The sequence below is a fragment of the Chiloscyllium punctatum genome, chromosome 20, assembly GCF_047496795.1.
Source record: "Chiloscyllium punctatum isolate Juve2018m chromosome 20, sChiPun1.3, whole genome shotgun sequence".
Lineage (NCBI taxonomy): Eukaryota > Metazoa > Chordata > Chondrichthyes > Orectolobiformes > Hemiscylliidae > Chiloscyllium > Chiloscyllium punctatum.
Genome location: NC_092758.1, coordinates 7,388,029 through 7,409,002, shown reverse-complemented (window position 1 = coordinate 7,409,002; position 20,974 = coordinate 7,388,029). Strand labels below are relative to the sequence as shown.

At 39.9% G+C, this 20,974-nt stretch overlaps 1 protein-coding gene across 7 annotated transcripts in view; it reads left to right on the top strand.

The window, feature by feature from the left end:
* Positions 1 to 20,974, top strand: part of LOC140491846 (protocadherin-10-like) — a 180,773-nt gene that overhangs the window by 157,277 nt on the left and 2,522 nt on the right. Inside the window, exon 2 of one of the 7 annotated variants that reach the window (XM_072590251.1) lies at positions 1,897 to 1,967. The exons of the other annotated variants lie outside the window; for them this stretch is intronic. Within the exon in view, the coding sequence (XP_072446352.1) occupies positions 1,897 to 1,923 (27 nt within the window). The 3' untranslated portion in view covers positions 1,924 to 1,967. The remainder of the gene's footprint in view (positions 1 to 1,896; positions 1,968 to 20,974) is intronic. 7 annotated transcript variants of the gene reach the window in all.

Sequence of the window (20,974 nt, the reverse complement as noted above, 5' to 3'; positions counted from 1 at the left end):
TTATGCCTTCAGTTTCTTTGCTGTAATGCAAGCAAGTTCCACATCACCACATAGTAGAAACAAACCACTGTGGATTTTTGAAATTTGAAACAGTCTCAGAGAATTCTGGATGAACTCAACAGGTCTGACAGTATCTGTGGAGTGAGAAATAGAAGTTACGTTTCCAGTCCATTATAACTCTTCTTCAGAATATCACATTCTTCTCGTTGAGGAACTTCTCTCTCAATTAATATTATCCGAAAACATTCTTAATAGAAATCTCTACCGTTTTTCGCTTTTTGCCTTACTTCCTGAATGTTGAATATCCATTAATACTGAGTTTCCAGACTTGACCAACTTGCAACAAGTCATCAAAATGGCGAAAAAAAAATACATTTTTCCTTCTGCTATCAAATCTCCTTTCTTGCAATGAATGCTGCATGCACGTAGAGGGAGAGCTTTAAAAGTTATCTTTTTTAAAAGAAAAGTTCAATAATTTGACCCTGGCTGATTCTGGGATTTGTTTATGCCATTCTCTACTTCAATTTACAGATGTTCAAATTCCTATTGCAAGTCTTGCTTTGTTCTACCTGATTTAGTTCTTATATGTTATTTTCAATCTTCCCAGAAGCTTCAGCAAACCCTACCTACGGGGATATTTGTACCACTCATAATAAGGTGCAATTTCCAACTTTACACAGATGCCACTTGCCTCAGAACTGGTAACAGTACTCCAGAAATCCAAAGTCCTCTCTCCTGGACAATTTCTTTTTCAATCACCTTCTCATTGTCTCGAACTTCCTATTCCTCTGCTCACCAGCCTGTGGCACACGAGCAATCCTGCAGTAGAGATGCTGCTTTTTAGTCTCTTGGGATATCTCCAAATTTTACTTCATCCATTCCATTCATTTCTCCAACATCATCGGAGTTAACACATACCACTACTTCTATCTCTTCACCAATTTCAAAAATAATAATCTGTGATTTCTCTTGAATTTTTGACTCTGGCAAGAAGGAGGCAGTATGACATCCTGCAATGACAACGATAACCATAGAAACATCTATCTTTTCCAAACAATCGCATTGCCTATGAGGATTTTCTTCCACCATTCCCCCTCCCATCTGTGATATTCACCCACTTACAGTGCCATAAGACTGCCTCTGACTTCATTTTGTCGATTGATCATCGCCCTCACCAGTTTTTAGTAAAATGCCAATTTGTGAGGGAGATAATCTTTGGGAACTCGTGCACAACCTCACAAGTCTTCATATGTTGCCTACTGGCCTCCCGTGATCTATAGAAGCTTCAATGCCCAAGTGTAATATCTCAGGTGGCATGGACTTTGTCGAGGGTAGAGCAGTTTCACGGGATTTTTGGTACTTCACAGTGATATAGCTTGATATTAAAAAAACGAACTTGTCTCTAAACATTAGAATGTTAATGCATTTGCATGCAATTTAGACAAAACCTTTATTAAACAGAATTAGATTAAACTGGAATATAATTTGAAAGACGTCGTCCATTGTTTAAAAACAATGGAGTTATTTTTAAATGACTATCTGTTTTATGCATGAAGTTATGAAATGTTTCACATTTCAGTCTATATTCGAAACCATTTCAGTAAAATTGCACGTAAAATTAATGAAACTTATGTGAGGCTATTTAACTAAAGAGAATTATCAAATATTGAATGGTTGCAGAGCTAGTTTGATTGAAAATCTGAAATTGATGCACAGAGGTTGACACAATTGCTGAGCAGCAAATGTCACATCTTAAATAAAAGCAAAATATTGCTAATGCTAGAAATCTGAAATAGATGCAAACTCTGTTAGAGTAACACACCCGGACTGACATAATCTGTGAAGAAGGAAACAGAGTTAATGGTTAACCACAGTATAACTCATATTTATTTACAGAAGAGTCAAACTGAATTCGAACCGTGAATGTTTTTTTTTCCTTCTGTCCAGAAACTGCCAGACATCTTGAGGTTTGTTAACACTTCTTAAAAATTTTTCAGTCGCACGCCTTGCCATTTTATAAATCACCCGTGTCTATACTTCTTTTCTCCCATTTGTTTTGCATTTTCTCAAGGGTTAAGCAAAGTAGAGTGCTGGTTTGAAATTGCCATCTTCACAGTGGTTGGCCAAAAAGACCACACCGTTTTGCTTGCAACCTGCTTTCGAACAGATTCAAGGAGTTACAATTGACTAAGGTCAACCTGTTTGGTTGTGTGACAATACTTTATGTGACTGACACGGAGCTCAATCCCACAATTCATAATGCAGACAGAGATATACTATTGTTGTGCCACAAGAGTTTCTGGGAAACTTGTTAATACCTTAAACTTATATACTTCTGCTTCTTCAGGATTAAGAGTGTGTATTAGTACTGGGAAGTTCAAGAAACGATCTAAACACGATTACCCCTCCAAGGATATATGTAAGTGACAAGAGCTGCAAGCAACATAGGTCGATTCTACAAAAAGCGGGAACACAATATAGTAGTTGCAACCAAAGTTTTGCACAATGATAAATGCACAAAACAGTTCTTCATGCGTACAATAGAGGAACCATTGCTTTAAGAGGGCTTGCTGTTATAATTGGACAAGTCTCTCCGTGTCGCTGTCCACCAAATGAGGTGAAGAAAAGTGGCTGGAGATCCACTTCTCTGATCCCCTCCGTCTCAACCCCTACACCATCACCCTGGATCGCACACTGCGCAGGAGAGAAGAAGCGAAAAGAACTCCATAATCTCCGGTCTGAATTCATCTCTCGAAGTCGCTCTGCAATATTGAAAACTACTAGTCCAATTGCTCGTTTAGATTTTGTTAAAGAAAACTATTTCTACCGCAAACGTAAAACAAAATCTTTCTTCTTCCGGAAAAGCAATCAAATGAGGAAGAAAATGTCATGCAATTATTGGGAAAATCTGGCAGCGAGATTAGCGTGCATTAATCCATAAATGATTTGGAGATGTCGGTGTTGGACTGGGGTGTACAAAGTTAAAAATCACACAACACCAGGTTATAGTCCAACAGGTTTAATTGGAAGCACACTAGCTTTCGGAGCGACGCTCATTCATCACCTGATGAAGGAGCGTCGCTCCGAAAGCTAGTGTGCTTCCAATTAAAACTGTTGGACTATAACCTGATGTTGTGTGATTTTTAACTTAAGCCAGAAATGGTCTACATGTCAATCTGCCAATTGTCACAGAGGCACATCCTTGTTTTAATACTCGGATATACCTTGAATTCAGTCTTCCAAAATATTCGATACTCAATTCCTGAAGAATTAGAGTTTCGTGCCATTGTTCGAAACATTGCTGATGACCTGGACTTGGATGTGCACCAACTTTCATTGCGCTGATTTCGCATTATATCCGCTTATCAAAAGTAATGCCAGGACGTTAATTTAAGTACTGGGATCTTGTTCATAAGAGAGAGAGTGGACAGGGAACAAATTTGTGAAGAAAGGCTCACCTGTCTGCTGATGATGAAAGCTGTAATGGAAAATCCCCTAAAGTTGTATGGCGTGGAAGCTGAGTTTCAAGGCATAAATGACAATCCACCCGTCTTCCAGAAAGCGGCTTGTTTTGGCAGAATCCGAAAATGCGTTAGTGGGATCGCGTTTCCAACTTCACAGTGCACCTGATCCGGATGCTCTGACCAACGGCATGCAAACCTACCGGCTGAGCGAAAATGAATGTTTAGCTTTATAACTAAAACCACATAAGAACCATTATGTCATCCCAGAGATAGTAATTCAAAAACCCCTCGATCGACAACAACAGACTGCCCGTCATCTAACACTAACTGTGACTGACGGAGGAACGCTTGAAAAAATCGGGAACAGCGCGAATTATAATTACATTGTCTGATGTGAACGATCATGCTCTGGTCTTCGAGCAGACAGTGTATGAGATAACTACCACAGAAAATGTAACTGAAGGTTCTCTCACAGCGGAAGTAAATGCCAACGATCTTGATGAAGGTCTGAACCGCGAGATAATCTATTCTTTCAGAGTTAAAAATCACACAACACCAGGTTATAGTCCGACAGGTTTAATTGGAAGCACTAGCTTTCGGAGCGCTGTTCCTTCATCAGGTGGTTGTGGAGTATCTTGATCTGACAGATTGTGAAAAATTTTCGGATAAACCCTCACAACGGAGAAATCAGGGTCAATGGCATTGTGGACTTTGAAGAGACAAAGGATTATACTTTTTCAGTACAGGCTATGGACAGATTCCACACGCTGTGCCAGCGTATTGTACTGTCCTAATAAAGGTTATGGATCTTAACGACAACGTTCCAGAAATAACAATCACTTCTAATTCCAGTCCAATCTCAGAGTAGGTAGCACTTTTAAAGGTAACACATCGGGATTCTAAAGGTGTGTGTGTGTGGGGGGGGGGGGGGGGGGGTGTTACTGCTCTATCTCGAGAAATCGTCCCTTTAGACTTAATAAACCGCTCAATAATTACTACACTCTGGTACGTTCTAGTCTCTTAGATCGTAAAACGCCATCTGAGTACATCACAATCACCTGCAGTGATAGAGGTACCCTCCGGTAACAAATCATAAAGTTATCAGTATTCAAGTCTCAGATGTAAATGATAACCCACCCCACTTTAATAAGGCTTCGGTTACTGTTAATGTAACTGAGAATAACCGCATCCCTGCGTCTATAGGTTCCGTGTTAAGATTTGATCCAGACGTTAGTGAGAATGCCAATCTGTCTTATTCCACTTTGGATGTCCTGGTAGACCGCTTGCCTGCGCCTGCTTTCGCCTCAATCGATTCGGCCTCCGGTGTGATCTTTGCTCACCGTTCATTTGATTACGAAAACTTGAAACGTTTCCAGCTTTCCATGCAAGTAAAGAATGCAGGAACCGCTCCGCACAGCGACGCTGCAACAGTGAATGTGAACAGAATGATAATGTTTTCTGTGATCCTATCGTCTGTGGCAATTACACCCTCTAAAGAAGAGACAATGGCAAACTCCGCGTTCCGGGTTAATTAGTTGCTAAAGTCACAGCCAGCGACGCCGACTCTGGACAGAATGCACATCTTTTCTATCAGTTATTACAGACATCAGAAGGAAATCTGTTTACTATCTCCACTGATACAGGAGAAATCTGTACTATCGGCTTTTTGGTTTTAAGGATTTAACCAAGCAGAAACTCGTAATTGCCGTCAGCGACAATGGAAAACCAACACCAGACGTCAGCATCAAGTTAACTGCGTTGGAAGATAATACAGAAAATATGTCTACTATTGGTCTGTTGTCGAATTCAAAACCGTGGATGTTCAATTTAAGACGTTGTTTGATCATATCTTTTGCTGCCATTTCCTAGATTTTTCTGATGACTATCATAACCCTTGCAATGAAGATTCACAAAGGCCGAGATTCAATGAATGACTGCAGGTGTTCTTGGTCCATGTTAATGCAGAAAGACTCGCGACATGAAATTCATATTCCTGCACCGAATATTGCAAGGGTGTATGAAAGCGATACATTCCCTCAAATTGTTCTTTGCGAATTAGGTAGAGAGCAAGCTATGAATGACACTATCTTTCTACAATTGCATTGTCCTGATTCACCAATAATTAGCATCAAGACTGGGCAGTGTATGTCACAAGGAAGTGGAAAAATATTGAATTCTGAAATGAAGGGAAGTGTGGAGTCCACCGAGGTGAGCCATACTTACAAACGTTTCAGAATACATTATGGCATTCAAACTAGCAATTAATTTAAGCATATCAGTATTGACAATGACTTCGAAAAACACTAAATTGTTTTGTTAAGATAAGCCTCGACAGTAATAGAATGCCTTTCCTGAAATTTCTTGAACTGAACCCATTTCCAACATTCCATCAGGCAGCGCAAATTAGACCAGAACAAGACATTTATAGTTTTGTTTCTTTAAAGCGCTTCTGGTTATTTAGTCTGTCTTTTTCTAATCATGTATGCTGCCAAACTGTGGAGCATATAAGGATTGTGTTGCTTTCAGATGTTCAATACTGACTGCATATTGCTCTTCTACATAAATAAACTATTGAAGCAAACAGTGTAAACATATTTCCAATTGGGAAAAAATAATGCATCATGTAACAAAAACAGAATTTGCTGTAAAACTACAAAAAGTCTGGCAGCATCTGGTGGACGGAAATCAAAGTTAACATTTCCAGTCTGCTGTCCCTTCTTCAGAATTTCAACATCTGTCAAATAATTTCAGAGTATTTCCTGATCATTATTGTGTAAGTTTGAGGGCAAACTAGGAATAAATGGGCGACATGTTGTCTAAATTGAAATGAACTTCAGAGTGCTTCAGTGCAGAGAGATCTGATTGTCTTGGTCCAGTCACTTGAGCAAATTAGTGAGCAAGGGCTGAAGGAAATAAGGAAGGCCAATGGAATTTTGGCATTTATTTCTAAAGGACTAGAGTATAAAAGGCGGAAAGAGTTGCTTCAACTGTATGATGGCTTAGTGAGAACAAACCTGGAGTATTACGTGCAAATTTGGCCCCTTTACTTGAGTAGAGATGTAGTAGCATTGGATAGAATTTAGAGGACATTCAGTCGATTGGTTGTCTTTTGAAGGGAGATGCAGCAGTTTAAGACTATACTCTCTGGGGTTTAGACGAGTGCAGTCCTCTTCAGTCCACCTCTCAGTCCATTTCTCAGTTTTTTAAAATTTGTTTTCCCGATATTTTAAACTTTTCCTTCTGATTTATTTATTTCCTTTTCCATATAATACTAAATCTGATTTGTGGTCACTGTCCCGGTTATGGTCGCCCATTGTCACTTCATCCGCTTGCTCATCTTCATTTCCTAGAACTAAAACCAGAATTACGTCTCTGCTGGTTGGGCTTCTCAAATATATTTTATTAAAACATCCTGGGCACAGTATATGGATTTTCCAACCTCAGCGTCTCCTATATTGCTTGAAACCCAGTTGATATTGGAATAGTTACTGTCCTAGTATTATTGTCCTCTTGTTCCTACTGGCGGAAACCTGTGTGCATAAGTGTTCTTCTATTGTTCTCTCTCTATTTACGCATGTGTAATATATTCCTAGTTGTGTGATCGCCCCTTGCCCGTTTAGTATATCATCCCTTCTCACAAATGTAATTGGTTCTATAACCAATACTGCTACTCACATCTTTTTGTCACCCACTTTATCCTGCAGCAAAACTCTATATCCAGCGGTATTGAACTATCAATTTTCTCCACAATTTAATCAGGTTTCAGTTTTGGGGTTACATCGTACTGCCATATGTTTATCTGTGCTCTTAATTCATCTGCGTTGTTTGCAGTACTCCTTTCATTGAAGTATAAACAGCTCAACTCCATCAATTTTCTTTTCTTTGTATTTTTCACCTCTTTTGCTTTTCCAAGTCACTGATTACATCACGAACTAATATGATACCTCCCATTTCCTGATATGAATCTGAACTAACAAAGCCTACAAGTTGCTTCGCATTCCCTTGCCGTACTCGGTTAAAACCTGACCAAAGGAACGAGCAAACAAAACCCACAAGAATATTTATCCCAGCTCTGACCAGGTGCAATCCTTCAGGCTTGTACAGGTTCCACCTTCTCCTGATTGCATGAAATAGTGGAGCAGGCTCGTGGGGCTACATTGCCTGCTCCCGATCCCAGTTCTTCGATATGTTTTCATGCATCTGCTGCTATTGTCTTTCTGGGATGTAAAGCTCGCAAGTTTGGAAGTTGCTATCAAAAGAGTCTTGATGAATTGCTGAAGTACATACTTTTGACGAAATGTACATTGCAGTAGTGGAATTAATAAATGTTAAATACAATACTAATCCAGTAGGCTGCTTATCCTGTATGGTGACGAGTTTCTTAACTGTTGCTGCAGCTACATAAATCCAAGCAAGTTGAAAATATTTCATCACAATTTGACATGTCTGTCATGGACATTGGGTGATCAGGAAGTAAGTTACTTGTTAGAGACGTGCAATCCTCTGACCTATTCCTGAAGCTATCATATATAAATGATTCGTATAGTTTAGCCTATAGTGATAATTTTGCAATTGTAATGCCAACGACAGTAAATGTGAGGTGCTAGGTTTATCCCCAATGGGAGATTGTGCTATGAAACAAAATGATATTATTCCTGGAGAGTCCCAAACTAGATAGAATAATGGTTTGCTAGATGACATCATGTTCAGTCCTTTCATATTAACAATGTAGGCTACTGCAGAAAATACCCCCATGGTAGGCTACTGCAGAAAATACAGAGATATGGCATAGAGGGTGAGTTGGAGGTTTGGATTAGGAATTGGCTCTCTGGAAGAAGACAGAGGGTAGTAGTTGATGGCAAAGGTTCATCTTGGAGTGCCGTCACTAGCGGTGTTCCGCAAGGATCTGTTTTGGGACCATTGCTGTTTGTCATTTTTATAAATGACCTGGAGGAAGGGTTAGAAGGTTGGGTGAGCAAGTTTGCGGACGATACGAAAGTCGGAGGAGTTGTAGACAGTGAGGAAGGATGTGGCAGGTTACAGCGGGATATAGAGAAGCTGCAGAGCTGGGCAGAAAGGTGGCAAATGGAGTTCAATGTAGCTAAGTGTGAAGTGATTCACTTTGGTAAGAGTAATAAAAAGATGGATTACTGGGCTAATGGTAGACTACTTGGTAGTGTGGAAGAGCAGAGGGATCTTGGTGTCCATGTACACAGATCTCTGAAAGTTGCCACCCAGGTAAATAGTGCAGTGAAGAAGGCATATGGCGTACTGGCTTTTATTGGTAGAGGAATTGAGTTCCGGAGTCCTGAGGTCATGCTGCAGTTGTATAAGACTCTGGTGCGGCCGCATCTGGAATATTGTGTGCACTTTTGGTCGCCATACTATAGGAAGGATGTGGAGGCACTGGAACGGGTGCAGAGGAAGTTTACCAGGATGTTGCCTGGTATGGTAGGAAAATCCTATGAGGAAAGGATGAGGCACTTGGGGTTGTTTTCATTGGAGAAAAGAAGGTTTAGGGGTGATTTGATAGAGGTGTACAAGATGATTAGGGGGTTAGATAGGGTTGACAGTGAGAACCTTTTTCCACGTATGGAGTCAGCTATTACAAGGGGGCATAGCTTTAAATTAAGGGGGGGTAGATATAGGACTGATGTTAGGGGTAGGTTCTTCACTCAGCGAGTCGTAAGTTCATGGAATGCCCTGCCAGTAGCAGTAGTGGACTCTCCCTCTTTATGGGTATTTAAGCGGGCATTGGATAGGTATATGGAGGATAGTGGGTTAGTGTAGGTTAGGTGGGCTTTGATCGGCGCAACATCGAGGGCTGAAGGGCCTGCACTGCGCTGTATTCTTCTATGTTCTAATGTGGTGCCTCACTGAAAAACAAGCATGTAAGTTTGCCTTGAACATTAAAAACAAAGATTATTAAGTAAATTAAATGCAGATAAAATAGAATAAACCCAGCTTTTCATAACTAACACAAAATCAGCTACTTCTCTGGTAAATCTGAAAACCGCATCCTCTTTCTCATTCATATGTCCAAGTTTAAACATTCTCCGCCTCAAATAATGTTTTCAGGGTTTTATCCAAATGCCTGTGGCCTCAAACCAGTACTAAATTTCTTGGTCTAAGCTAATCAATATTTTCATATCTCTTTCTTTCTCGGAAGCATTGCTTTGTATATCTGTCTTCAGCCAAGATCAGCACAACTGATCTAATGTGAAACAAAGCCCTTTTTAGCTCTGTATGTTGCCCATAACCTTAAAAAATAACTAGAAAGTTTCACCAGAAGGCTTAGGCAGGATGGTGTGTACCTTGCACGCTCTTAATCTCTCCTGTCTCAGCAGAAACTCATTAATTCTGTGAAGCATAGCTCTCAAAAATATTGTAAACAAGTCACTATGGTTCTAAAAATAATGATAAAACAATCATTAACACCGTTGGATACACAGGAAAATCCACAAGTTATTAATTCAAAATTCAAAAATCGAAACATAGAAATTAATAATAATAAAACCATGTATATTAAATCAAAATTATCATTTATTTACACTTGCATGGGTACACGTTATCGCATACTCCTGTGTCAATGAGCGTCGTCACTTCTAAATTTGAGATGTAGGAGTAATTGGTGGTGAAGCAGTTTAACATACTTAGGTCTAGAACAGAACCAAAGGAACTCTTACTTGGATGTCCTTGGGCCAAGATGAGTAAACTCGAAAAGTTAGACTACTTTCCTCAGCATTAATTTTGATTCTAATCAATGGAATGTCTACCCCCAAATCCTATTGATTTACGTTTTGCCAGGGTTCTGTGATGCCACTTTTGACAAATTCTGACATGATGTCAATGACATTCGCTTGCACGTCACCTTTTGAATTATGAATAAGTTTGGACCAACCTGTAGTGCATTTAAGAGCTAAGTGTCTCTCCTGGAACCAAGCTGTGTGTCAGTGAGCAACTGATAATGGAATAAGTGTTGCTCAATCGCATATTAGAGCCTTCTTCAATCGTTTTACTAATTATTAAGAGTAAGGTGAGGGGGTAGTAACTGTTGTGTTTTGAAATGTCGCTGATGAATGGACAAAACAAAATGGGCAATTTTCTAAAGGCCCAAGTTGTAACTGTGATGGACAAACTTAGCCATATTAATGGCTCATACTACAAAAACTGTAACTTTATCAGGAACCAGAGATTGGCAGTGTACCATGCTTTCAGTTATTTCTTTTTACAGTGTAGTGTATCAAATAGCTGAAGACTGACATCTGTGATAATGAGTACACAAGAAGGACGTTGTGACTGATTGCCCATCTAGATGGTTCCAGAATAGTCAAGACTGTCTTTTTCACTAGTTTCTCCAATAACTGAGCATTTGTTATATTTTAAAAGCCTCCTTCACTTGTTAAGTGTTTAACATTTCACCATCACTGTAAACGGGATGTGGCAGAACTGTAAGACAATGATTTGATTGATTCTTTATGGAAGCACTTAGTTCTATTGACTATATGCTGCATATTCTTCATTCGCAAATATCCCTGGGTTATAGTTCCACAAGATTGATACTTTAGATTTAACGATGTTTCTGGCATGCTTTCTTTCCTGTGCTGTTCACTATACTGAGAATATGCCAAATCACGAAATTAAAAATTGTGGTTGAATGAACATTTGCTGCAACTAACAGTCCACACCACCTAATGGATGTCCAGTTTTGAATCGCTAAAATTGTTGCATATATTCACTTAACACCCATATTGGGAAGGAGTTTGCCTGCAGAAGATATGTCAATGCTGTGGTGCACAGATGTATCTTCAATAAGAAAACTACTGAAGAAGAGGTCAAGTGCGTCTTTCCCTTCTGTTTGTTTCATTAAAAACTCCCCCGGATGTAGTCCTGTCATTATCTCATTCTGCACATGATAAGATAGGTTAGTCATGATGTAACCAACCTTCACTCTTCTAAAGGTTTCTGAAGTCTTCCACCGAGTACATTTTGACACTGACACCGTTATGTTTCATCCAATTTGTGTTTTGTTTGTTTCAAGTTCTCATTTGTCTGCAGAAGGTAGTCGATAGTAATCAGAAGGAGATTCCATTGTTGATATTTAAATAGAATCCATGAGACCTCCCAGCATCCAGACTCAATGTTCCACATTCCCAGTGTTGAGTGCAGTGTGCTGCCAACTTTGACAAGACTGCCCTTCGTGTGGGACAATTCAATGCAGAAAGCAATTCCGGAGACCAACAGTATATTGACCTTCATTGAAAGTGGGTGTGAAGTCGAGATATCTTCAACCTAAGGAATTACATATTTAAAATAATGGGAATGCAGTGCAGATTCATTAGACGGATTCTAGGTATGGCAGGATCATCCTATGAAGCAGACTAATCTGACTTAGCCTGTACTCTTAGAAGAATGAGAGGTGATCTGATTAAAACGTGAGACATTCAAACAAAGCTGCACAAACGAGGTGCAGCAAGAATGTTTTCCCTGGCTGGGGGGTCTAAATTAAGACTGAGATGAGGAAAATATAACTCACTGAAAGCCTGTGGATTGCTCTAACACAGAAGGTGGAGGAAGGTGGAAGAAACTAGAGCACCCAGAGGAAACCCATGCAGACAAACCTCATACAAACAGTCATCCAAGGGTGTAATTGAACCCGGGTCCATTATCACAAAGCTGGTCTTTTTTTTACTAAAAGCTGTTCCTTGGCTCAAGGATACTCTGTTCTTGATTTTTTCTTTCAGAGGGCTAATAAACCAGACTGGGCTCCAGGTCAGTCTGGTTTGCAACAGAGATGGAATGGATTTTGAAAGGCATTTTGTTTATATGTAAAAGGATGAGACTTCAGGCCAAAGTGGTCGTGTTTTAGAAATGACCTGTATAATGAAAAGGGAGTGGTCAGCTCTAGCTGAGCAGTTTAGTTCAGTCTTGAACTGGTGAGGAGTGCAACAGTGGGCTGTGTGGAAACTCTGTCTCTCTTTCTGCCTTTCAACTTCAACCTGTAAGCATGTATTCCATTTATACTGGTTTTTAAAAGGAGCTTGCTTATTGGAACTGTTGTGTATTTTCCGAACAGCATAGTTAAGTCTAGTTTGGACAGACTGAGTTCTGTCAGAGTTCTTTATTCTGTTTTTTTGTGATTCATTGTGTCATGTGAATAGATTTTTGTCTGTTTTAAAATCTAGTAGCCAACTGAGCTAGCTTACACTGAGTAAGTTTCACTGTCCACTTACTGAAACAAATTGCAAAGTTGTGGCCTGAGTTGCCTCTTAAGAATGTTTTGAGTGGTCTGACCTGGTCCATAACAAACTGGGGATTCTTTGCAGGATTTTAAACAGTAAGTGGTAGGTTCTAGTGTCTTTATTTCAGGTGTTTGTTTCGTTGGGTAGACAAATCTTGGGATAAGAATGACTCTTTCAGTCGCCAGAGGTTTTCTGGATGTAGATGCGATGACTTTGGAAGTTTTGCAAAACGTGAATAAGACCAAGTTGCAGTAATGAGCAGAAAATCTGGAATTGGAACTGCCTGCTTTTGTGAGGAAATGAGAGAAAATTGCAGCAATAGCTCAGCACTTAAACTTACTGGAGAAACATCAGAATCGATAGAGATGGCAAGAATTCAATTGCAAATGAAACAGCTTGAATTAGAGGCAAGAGATGAGGAAAGGAGCAGAAATGAAGCAGTTTGAGTTACGATTAAAAGCAGAAAAGATGCAATAAGAGAGAGAAAAGAAAGAAAAAGAGAGAGCTTTTGAACTCCAAAAACTGATACTTCAAAAGGAAAATCAACTTAAAAGGCTGGAGATAAAGACTGAGGGTAGGCTTAGTGAGGAAAAGAGTGAAGATGAGCAAGCCCCTGGTCGTCAAAAACCTAGTGAGAGGCTGTTTAAGTATGTTCAAGTGTTGCCTAAATTGCTGAAAAGGATGTCAAAGCGTTTTTCATCTCATTTCAAAATATGGCTAAACAAATGCAATGTTGTTTATCTAAACGTAACTTGTAGTAGGGCTAGTGACGTGCTCGCACCACTATCAGAGGAGGTATCTAGATGTATGAGAAGGTGAAAAAAGCCAGTTTAACTGCATATCAGCTGTTACCAGAAGCCTATAAAAATCGTTTCAGGGATCTAAAGAAGCACCCTGGTCAAACCTGATCAATTTGGAAGGATCAAATAGAGTAATTTTGATAGATGGATAATAGCTTTTAAAAGTGTGCAAACCTATGACACTCTTAGAGAGGTAATTATTTTAGAGGAATTGAAAACTTCACTGCCTGAAGTAGTACAAACTCATGTGGAAGAGCAGAGTTAAAACAGCAAGGCTAGCAGCTGAAGTGACTGATGATTATGAGCTGGTCCATAAAACTTGGCTTGGCTCCCAGAATCGATTTCAGTCCATGAGGGATAGACACTGGGGCAAAGAGAAATCCTCACATGGAAAGGGAAAGGTAGATGCCAGTTAAGATCGCAAGGATAATTTACCATAGGGTTAAAAAGAAACCCTTGATGGGGAAAAAGAAGTTTAAAAGCTCTTGTGTTTTCATTGTAATAAAGTGGGCCAGATGAAATCACAGTGCTGGTGGACGAGGGGAAAGCCAGATATATGAAAACCAGACAAGCCTGAAAGTTTCGTTGAACTAGTAACAAAAAGCACAAGGGAAGTTAGACAACTGCTTCAGATTGTACAAGATGATCAGAGATTCATTAGGGAGGAAGTGCCAGATCTGTTTAAAAAATATACATGCAAGGGTAAAGTTTATTCACATAGGCCAGGAGTAATGGTTAATGAGATTGCAGTATTAAGGGACAGAGGCTCCTCTCAGTATGTAATGTTAAAGGATGAGAAGATATGCTGTCCTGAGGGACTATTGCCAGAAAAGGTACTTGTAACAGGAATTCATGGTGAGACAAAAGTACTCAGTTATGTAAAGTGAGACTAGAGTCCAGAGAGGAGTGGAGAGTTTGTGGTGGGTGTACTGGATAAACTCTCAGCTTCAGGAATACAATGTCCTTGGAAATCATATAGCTGATTCACCAGTAGGCGTGCTGCCTACTCTAATTGAAAATCCAGTGGAGACGTAGGCAACTTAAGACCTGAAGGATGTTTATCCAAGAATTTTCCCTGATTGTGTGATAATAAGATCGCAGAGGCACAATTTGAAGAAAGAGAGATCAAAAGGCACAGATAAGGAAGTCGACATAGCGTTATGCGAGACATGTTTTGATCAGATAAGTGGAACAGAGAAGGAGCAAATAGGTCAGCATGCGAGTATCATTAGCTTTGCTAAGCTGACTGAATTTCAGCAGAAAGATAGGAGTTAAAGCACCTTATATCAAAAGGCATTTATTTAGAAAGAAAGTGAACGCTTCCCTGCGTATTATTATTTAACTAATTATGTCTTAATAAGCAGTTACAGTGACTGGAGCTCACCTATAGTCATGGTGCTATCACAAAGTCAATGCTGTTACAAAAACTGATGCATATCCAATTCCACGGTTGGAGGACTGTGTTGCAAAAGTCGGACAAACAACTAACACTTCTCAGTTGGATTTCCTCAGAGGCTACTGGCAAGTACCTCTGTCAGAACGTGCAAAGGCAATTTCAGCTTTGATAACACCAAATGGTTAAAAGTCATGTTGTTTGGTATGAAAAAAGCTTCAGCAACATTTCAGAAACTGACTAATAAGGTCTTTGCAGGATTACCCAAGTGTGTGGTGTACTTTGATGACCTGGTGATTTTTAGTCACTCATGGAAGGAACATTTACAGCATTTACCGGACTTGTTCAATTGATTTTGGAAGGCAGGCTTGGTGGTAAACCTCGCTAAATGCGAATTTACCAAAACCAAAGTCACCTTCCCAGTCTATTTCCACATATCTCCCCATGTGATAGCAATAACTCTTTCAGGTCATTTTAATGCTCTTATGGAATGTAATTCAATAATTTATCCCAATTTTTGACAACTTCCTCATTGTCCAATTTGATTTGAAGAATGTCCAATTCAGAATCTTCTGAACTCAGTTCTTCTTTCTGTGCTGTAATCTTGAACACCTTCTCCCCTTGCTTTCTTTCCCTATCAAAATACCTTTTGAGCATATTCGTATGATGCACTCTGTGAGATTTCTTCCCGTCTGGAGTTCTCATCAAGTAGTTCACCCCACTCATTTTCCTCTCGATTTGATCAGGTGAATTTCACCTGGCTTTAAGAGGCTCACCTGTTGCTGGAAGTAGCACAAATACCTTATCCCCAGTTTCAAAATTGTGAATTAATGATTTGTTATCCACTTCCTCTTTCATTGTATGCTGTGATACTTTTAAGTGATATCTAGTAACTCTCAAAATCGATTCAGTCGTTCTCTGAAATGTGATACATAGTCCAAATGGGTGGTCTCTGAAGTTTGACTTATTAATTTCTCCTTAATTAATTTTAACGGTCCTGTTACTTCATGACCAAAAATTAATTCGAATGCACTGAATTTGGTCGATTCATTTAGCACATTTCTGATTTCAAAAAGTACAAATGGAACTCCTTCATCGCTATCATCTTGATAATCTAGACCATAAGCCCTCAACATGGTCATCAGAGTTTGAGGGCCTCTCTGTCACACTCACTGCGATTCTGGATGGTATGCAGTAGATTTGAATTGCTTTATTCCCAAGTTAACCATAACCTCCTTGAATAGCTTGGAAGTGAAGTTGATCCTTGATCTGACTAGATTTCTACTCGTAGTCCGTATTGAGTAAAAAAAAAGCAGTAATTATTCTGCAACCCTTTTTGCTGGATGTTGTCTAATGGGATTGCCTCTGGAAATTGAGTCGACACATCCATTATTGCTAATAAATACTTATTCCCACTTTTTGTTTGAGGCAGTGGACATATGCAATCAATAAATACTCTTGAGAAAGATTCCTGAAATGCTGGAATAGGTATTAAAAGTCCAAGTTTTATTACTGCGTGTGGTTTTCCAATTAGCTAACATGTATGACATGTCTGGCGAAATTCAACTACACCTTTCCGTAGTCCAAATCAGCAAAAATGTCTTTGTATTTTAGCCTGTGTTTTCCTCACCACAAATGACTGTCAAGTGGTAGCCCATGTGCCACTAGCAGCACCTCCTTTCTCTACCCTACTGGCACAACAAGTTGATGAATCTTTGCACAATTTTCATCTGCATGAATATGTCATTGTCTCCATTTTCTCATTAAGAAATCATTTGTTAAGGAGCAACATACAGGAATATATTCACTTTATTTCTCAGTAAATGCCTTTTGATAAAACTGTTTTAAAACCTCATATTTCTGCTGTAGTTCAATCAGCTCAGCAGAGCTAATAATACTGGCATGTTTATCTATTTGCTCCTTCTTTGTTCTGCTTATCCATTTATCTGATCAGAGTGTTTCGGATAACACTACATCCGCTTCCTTATTTGTGCATTTTGATCCCTCCTGCATCAACTTATGCCTCTGTGACCTTGTGATCACACAAACAGGGAAAATTCCTGGATAAACATTTTTCAGGTCTTAAGTTGCCTGCGTCTCCACAGGCTTTTCAACTAGAGGAGGCAGCACACTTACCAGAAGGATTTAAAGGGAGAATTACGAAGAGCAAAGAGAGGACTTGAGCATTTTTTTTGCAGGTAGAATGAAGGGGAATCCAAAACCTTTTTATCGGTATGTGAGGAATAAAAGGATGGCTAGGATAGGAATAGGGCCAAGGTTAGAGTGATGCTGGAAAAGCACAGCAGGTCAGGCAGCATTTGAGGAGGAGGAAAAAAAATCGATGTTTCAGGCAAAAGCCCTTCATCAGGAAACGTAGGAATAGGGTCAGTCAAAGACAGAATTGGGAAGTTGTGTGTAGACCCTGTAGAGATCAGAGAGGTGCTAAATAAATATTTCCCATCAGTTTTCACTCAGGAAAAGGAGAATGTTGTAGAAGAGAAGAATGAGATGCGAGATAATGGACTAGAAAGGATCAAGGTTCATAAGGAAGAGATGTTATCAATTCTAGAAGGTGTGAAAGTAGTAAAGTTCACTGGGCTGGATGGGCTTTTTCGCAGGATTCTCTTGAAAGCTAGGGAGGAGCTATTGGAGCCTTTGGTTTTGATCTTTGAGTCGTCATTGTCTATGGGGTTAGTAACAGAGGACTGTACTGCAAATGTTGTGTCCTGGTTCAAAAAGGGCAGTAGAGATGACCCCGGTAATTATAGACGAGTGAGCCTTACGCCTGTTGTAGGAAAAGTTTTGTAAAGGATTATAAGAGATAGCATTTATAACCATCCAGCAAGCAACAATTTGATTTCAGATAGTCAACATGGTTTCGTCAAGGGCAGGTAATGTCTCACAAACCTCATTGAGTGTTTTTGAGAAGGTGACGAAACATTTTGATGAGGGTAGGGCAATTGACGTGGTGTTCATGGACTTCAATAAAGCCTTTTATAAGGTTCCACAAGGTAGGTGTTTGGAGAAAATGCAAAGGTATGGGATCGAGGGTGCTGTCGCAGTTTGGATTAGAAACTGATTTTCTGTAAGAAGGCAGTGAGTGGTGGCTGATGGGAAATTTTCAGCCTGGTGTCTGGTTACTAGTGGTGTGCCACAAGGATCTGTTTTGTGACCACTGTTGTTTGGCATTTTTATAAATGACTTAGACGCAGGCATACGTGGTTGGATTAATAAGTTTGCAGATGACACTAAAATCAGTGGAGTAGTGGACAGTGTGGAAGAATGTTAGAGGTTGCAGGGTGACTTGAATAAACTGCACAATTGGGCTGAGAGGTGGCACATGGAGTTCAATGCAGATAAATGTGAGGTGATACACTTTGGGAAGAATAACAGGAAGGCAGAATACTAGGTCAATTGAAAGATTCCTGGTAGTGTGGATGTGCAGAGGGATCTTGGTATCCATGTACACCGATCCCTGAAAGTTGCCACCCAGGTTGATAGTGCTGTTAAGAATGCATGCAGAGTGTTTGGTTTTATTGGCAGAGGGATTGAGTTCTGGAGCCATAATATTAGTGCGACCACACTTGTAATATTGTGCACAGTACTGGTCACCCCATTACTGGAAGGTTGTGGAAGCATTGGAAAAGGTGCAAAGGAGATTTACCAGGATGTTGCACGGTCTGGAGGGAAGTTCTTATGAGGAAAGTCTGACAGACTTGGGTCTATTCTCATTGGAAAGAAGAGGGCTAAGAGCAGACTTGATGGAGACATGCAAGATGATCAGAGGATTAGATATGGTAGACAGTGGAGGTCTTTTTCCTGGGATGATGACGTCAGCTTGTATGGGGGGCGTAGCTCCAAGTTGAGGCGTGTTAGATTTAAGACAGATGTCAGAGGCAGGTTCTTCACTCAGAGAGTGGTAAGGGCGTGGTATGCCCTGCCTGCTAATGTAGTTAACGCAGCCACATTAGGGAGACTTAAACAATCTTTAGATAAGCATGTGGAAGATGATGGGATAGTGTGGGGGTTGGCATCAGATTAATTCACAGATGAGCGCAACATTAAAGGACGAAAGGCCTGTTCTGTGTTGTATTGTTTTATGTTCTATGGCCTACCACTGAATCAGCTCTATCATTTGCAAGGACAAATTGTATTCCTGGAGCTGAGAGTTTGTCCAGTACTTCAACCACAAATTCTCCACTCTTCACTCGACTCTTCAGCCTCACTTTACGTAACTAAGCATTTTTTGTCTCACCATGAATTCCTGTTACCAGTAACTTCTCTGTCAATAATCTCTCAGGGGTGCAAACCTCCTCATCCTTCAGCATTACAATTTTAGAGAATCCCGTGTCCCTTAATATTGCTACCTCCTTATCTACTACTCCTGGCCTATGTGAATAAACTTTACCGTTGCATGTATATTTTCTAAGCAGATCTGGCACTTCCTCCTTATTCAACCTCGGATCATCTTGTACAATCTGAGGTATTTGTCTAACTTCCCTTGTGCTTTTTGTTACTGTCCAACAAAACTTCCAGGCTTTTCTGGTTTTTCTATACCTGGCTTTCTCCTACCCACCAACACTGTGATTTTATGTGGCCCACATTATTACAATGAACACACCGAAGCTTTTTAACTTCTTTTTCCCAATCAAGTTTTTTTTAACCTGTGGTAAGTTATAATTAAGATGTTCACTGACATCTACCTTTCCCTTTCCATGTAAGGATTTCTCTTTTCCCCAGTCGTCATGGACTGAAATTGATTCTAGAAACCAAACCGAGCTTTATGGACCAGCTCATAATCATCAGCTACTTCAGCTGTAAACCTTACTGTTTTACCTCTCTGCTCTTCCACATCAGTTTACATTACTTCAGGCAGTGATTTTTTGAATTTCTCCAAACTAATTGCCTCTCTAAGAGTATCAAAGGTTTGCTGGAATTTTAAAGCTCGTATCCAGCTATCGAAATTACTCTGTTTGATCCTTTCAAACTCAATATGGGATTGACCAGGTTCCCTCCTTAGATTGCTGAATCGTTGTTTATACGCTTCTGGTAAAGGCTCATATGCACTTAAAATGGTTTTTTCATCTCTTCATATTCCACAGATACCTCCTCTGATAGTGATGTGAATATTTCACTATCCCTACCTACATATTTCATTTGGATCAACAAAACTGACATTACCACTGGCCACTGCATTTGTTTAGGCACTTTTTCAAATGAGATGAAAAAGGCTTCCACATCCTTTTCATCAAATTGTGACAATGCTTGAACGTACTTAAACAGTTTCTCCCTAGGCTTCTGACTATCAGGGTCTTGCTCATCGTCACTCTCTTCCTCACTAAGCTTTTCTCGCTGTTTAAAATCCCACAAAGATCCCCCAATCTGTTATGGACTAGGCCAGAACATTCTTAAGCAGACAGCCCCAGACCATAACTTTGCAATTTGTTTTGGTACGTGAACAGTGAAAATTCCCAGAGTAAGGTAGCTAGGTTGATTGGTCCAAATCTTACTCTACTCATTCTTTTATTCCTGATATACCTGTAGAAAGCCATAGATTTTCCTTGATCCTACCTGCCAATAACTTCTCATGTCCTTTCCTGGCTCCTTTTAATTTCTCTTCACGTCTTTCCTGGCTAACCTGTAACTCTCAAACACCCTAACTAAGCCTTCATGTCTAATCTTAACATAAGTCTTCTTTTTCCTCTTGACAAGAGCTTCAACTTCTTTATTAAAACCATGGCTCCCTTGCTCGACCAAAACCTCCCTGCCTGATAAGTACCTACTTATCAAAGACACGTAGTCGCTGTTCCTTGATTAAGTTCCACATTTCCATTGTGCCCATTCCCTGAAATTTCCTTCCCCATCCTATGCATTCCAAATCTTGCCTAATTACATCATATTTGCCTTTCCCGCAGCTATAATCCTCGCCCTGCACTTTATACCTATCGCATTCCATCACTAAAGTAAACATATTGTGGTCACTATCACTAAAGTGCTCACCTTCTTCCAAATCTAGCACCTGGCAGGTTTCATTACCTAGCACCAAATCGAGTGTGACCACGTCCCTTGTTGGCT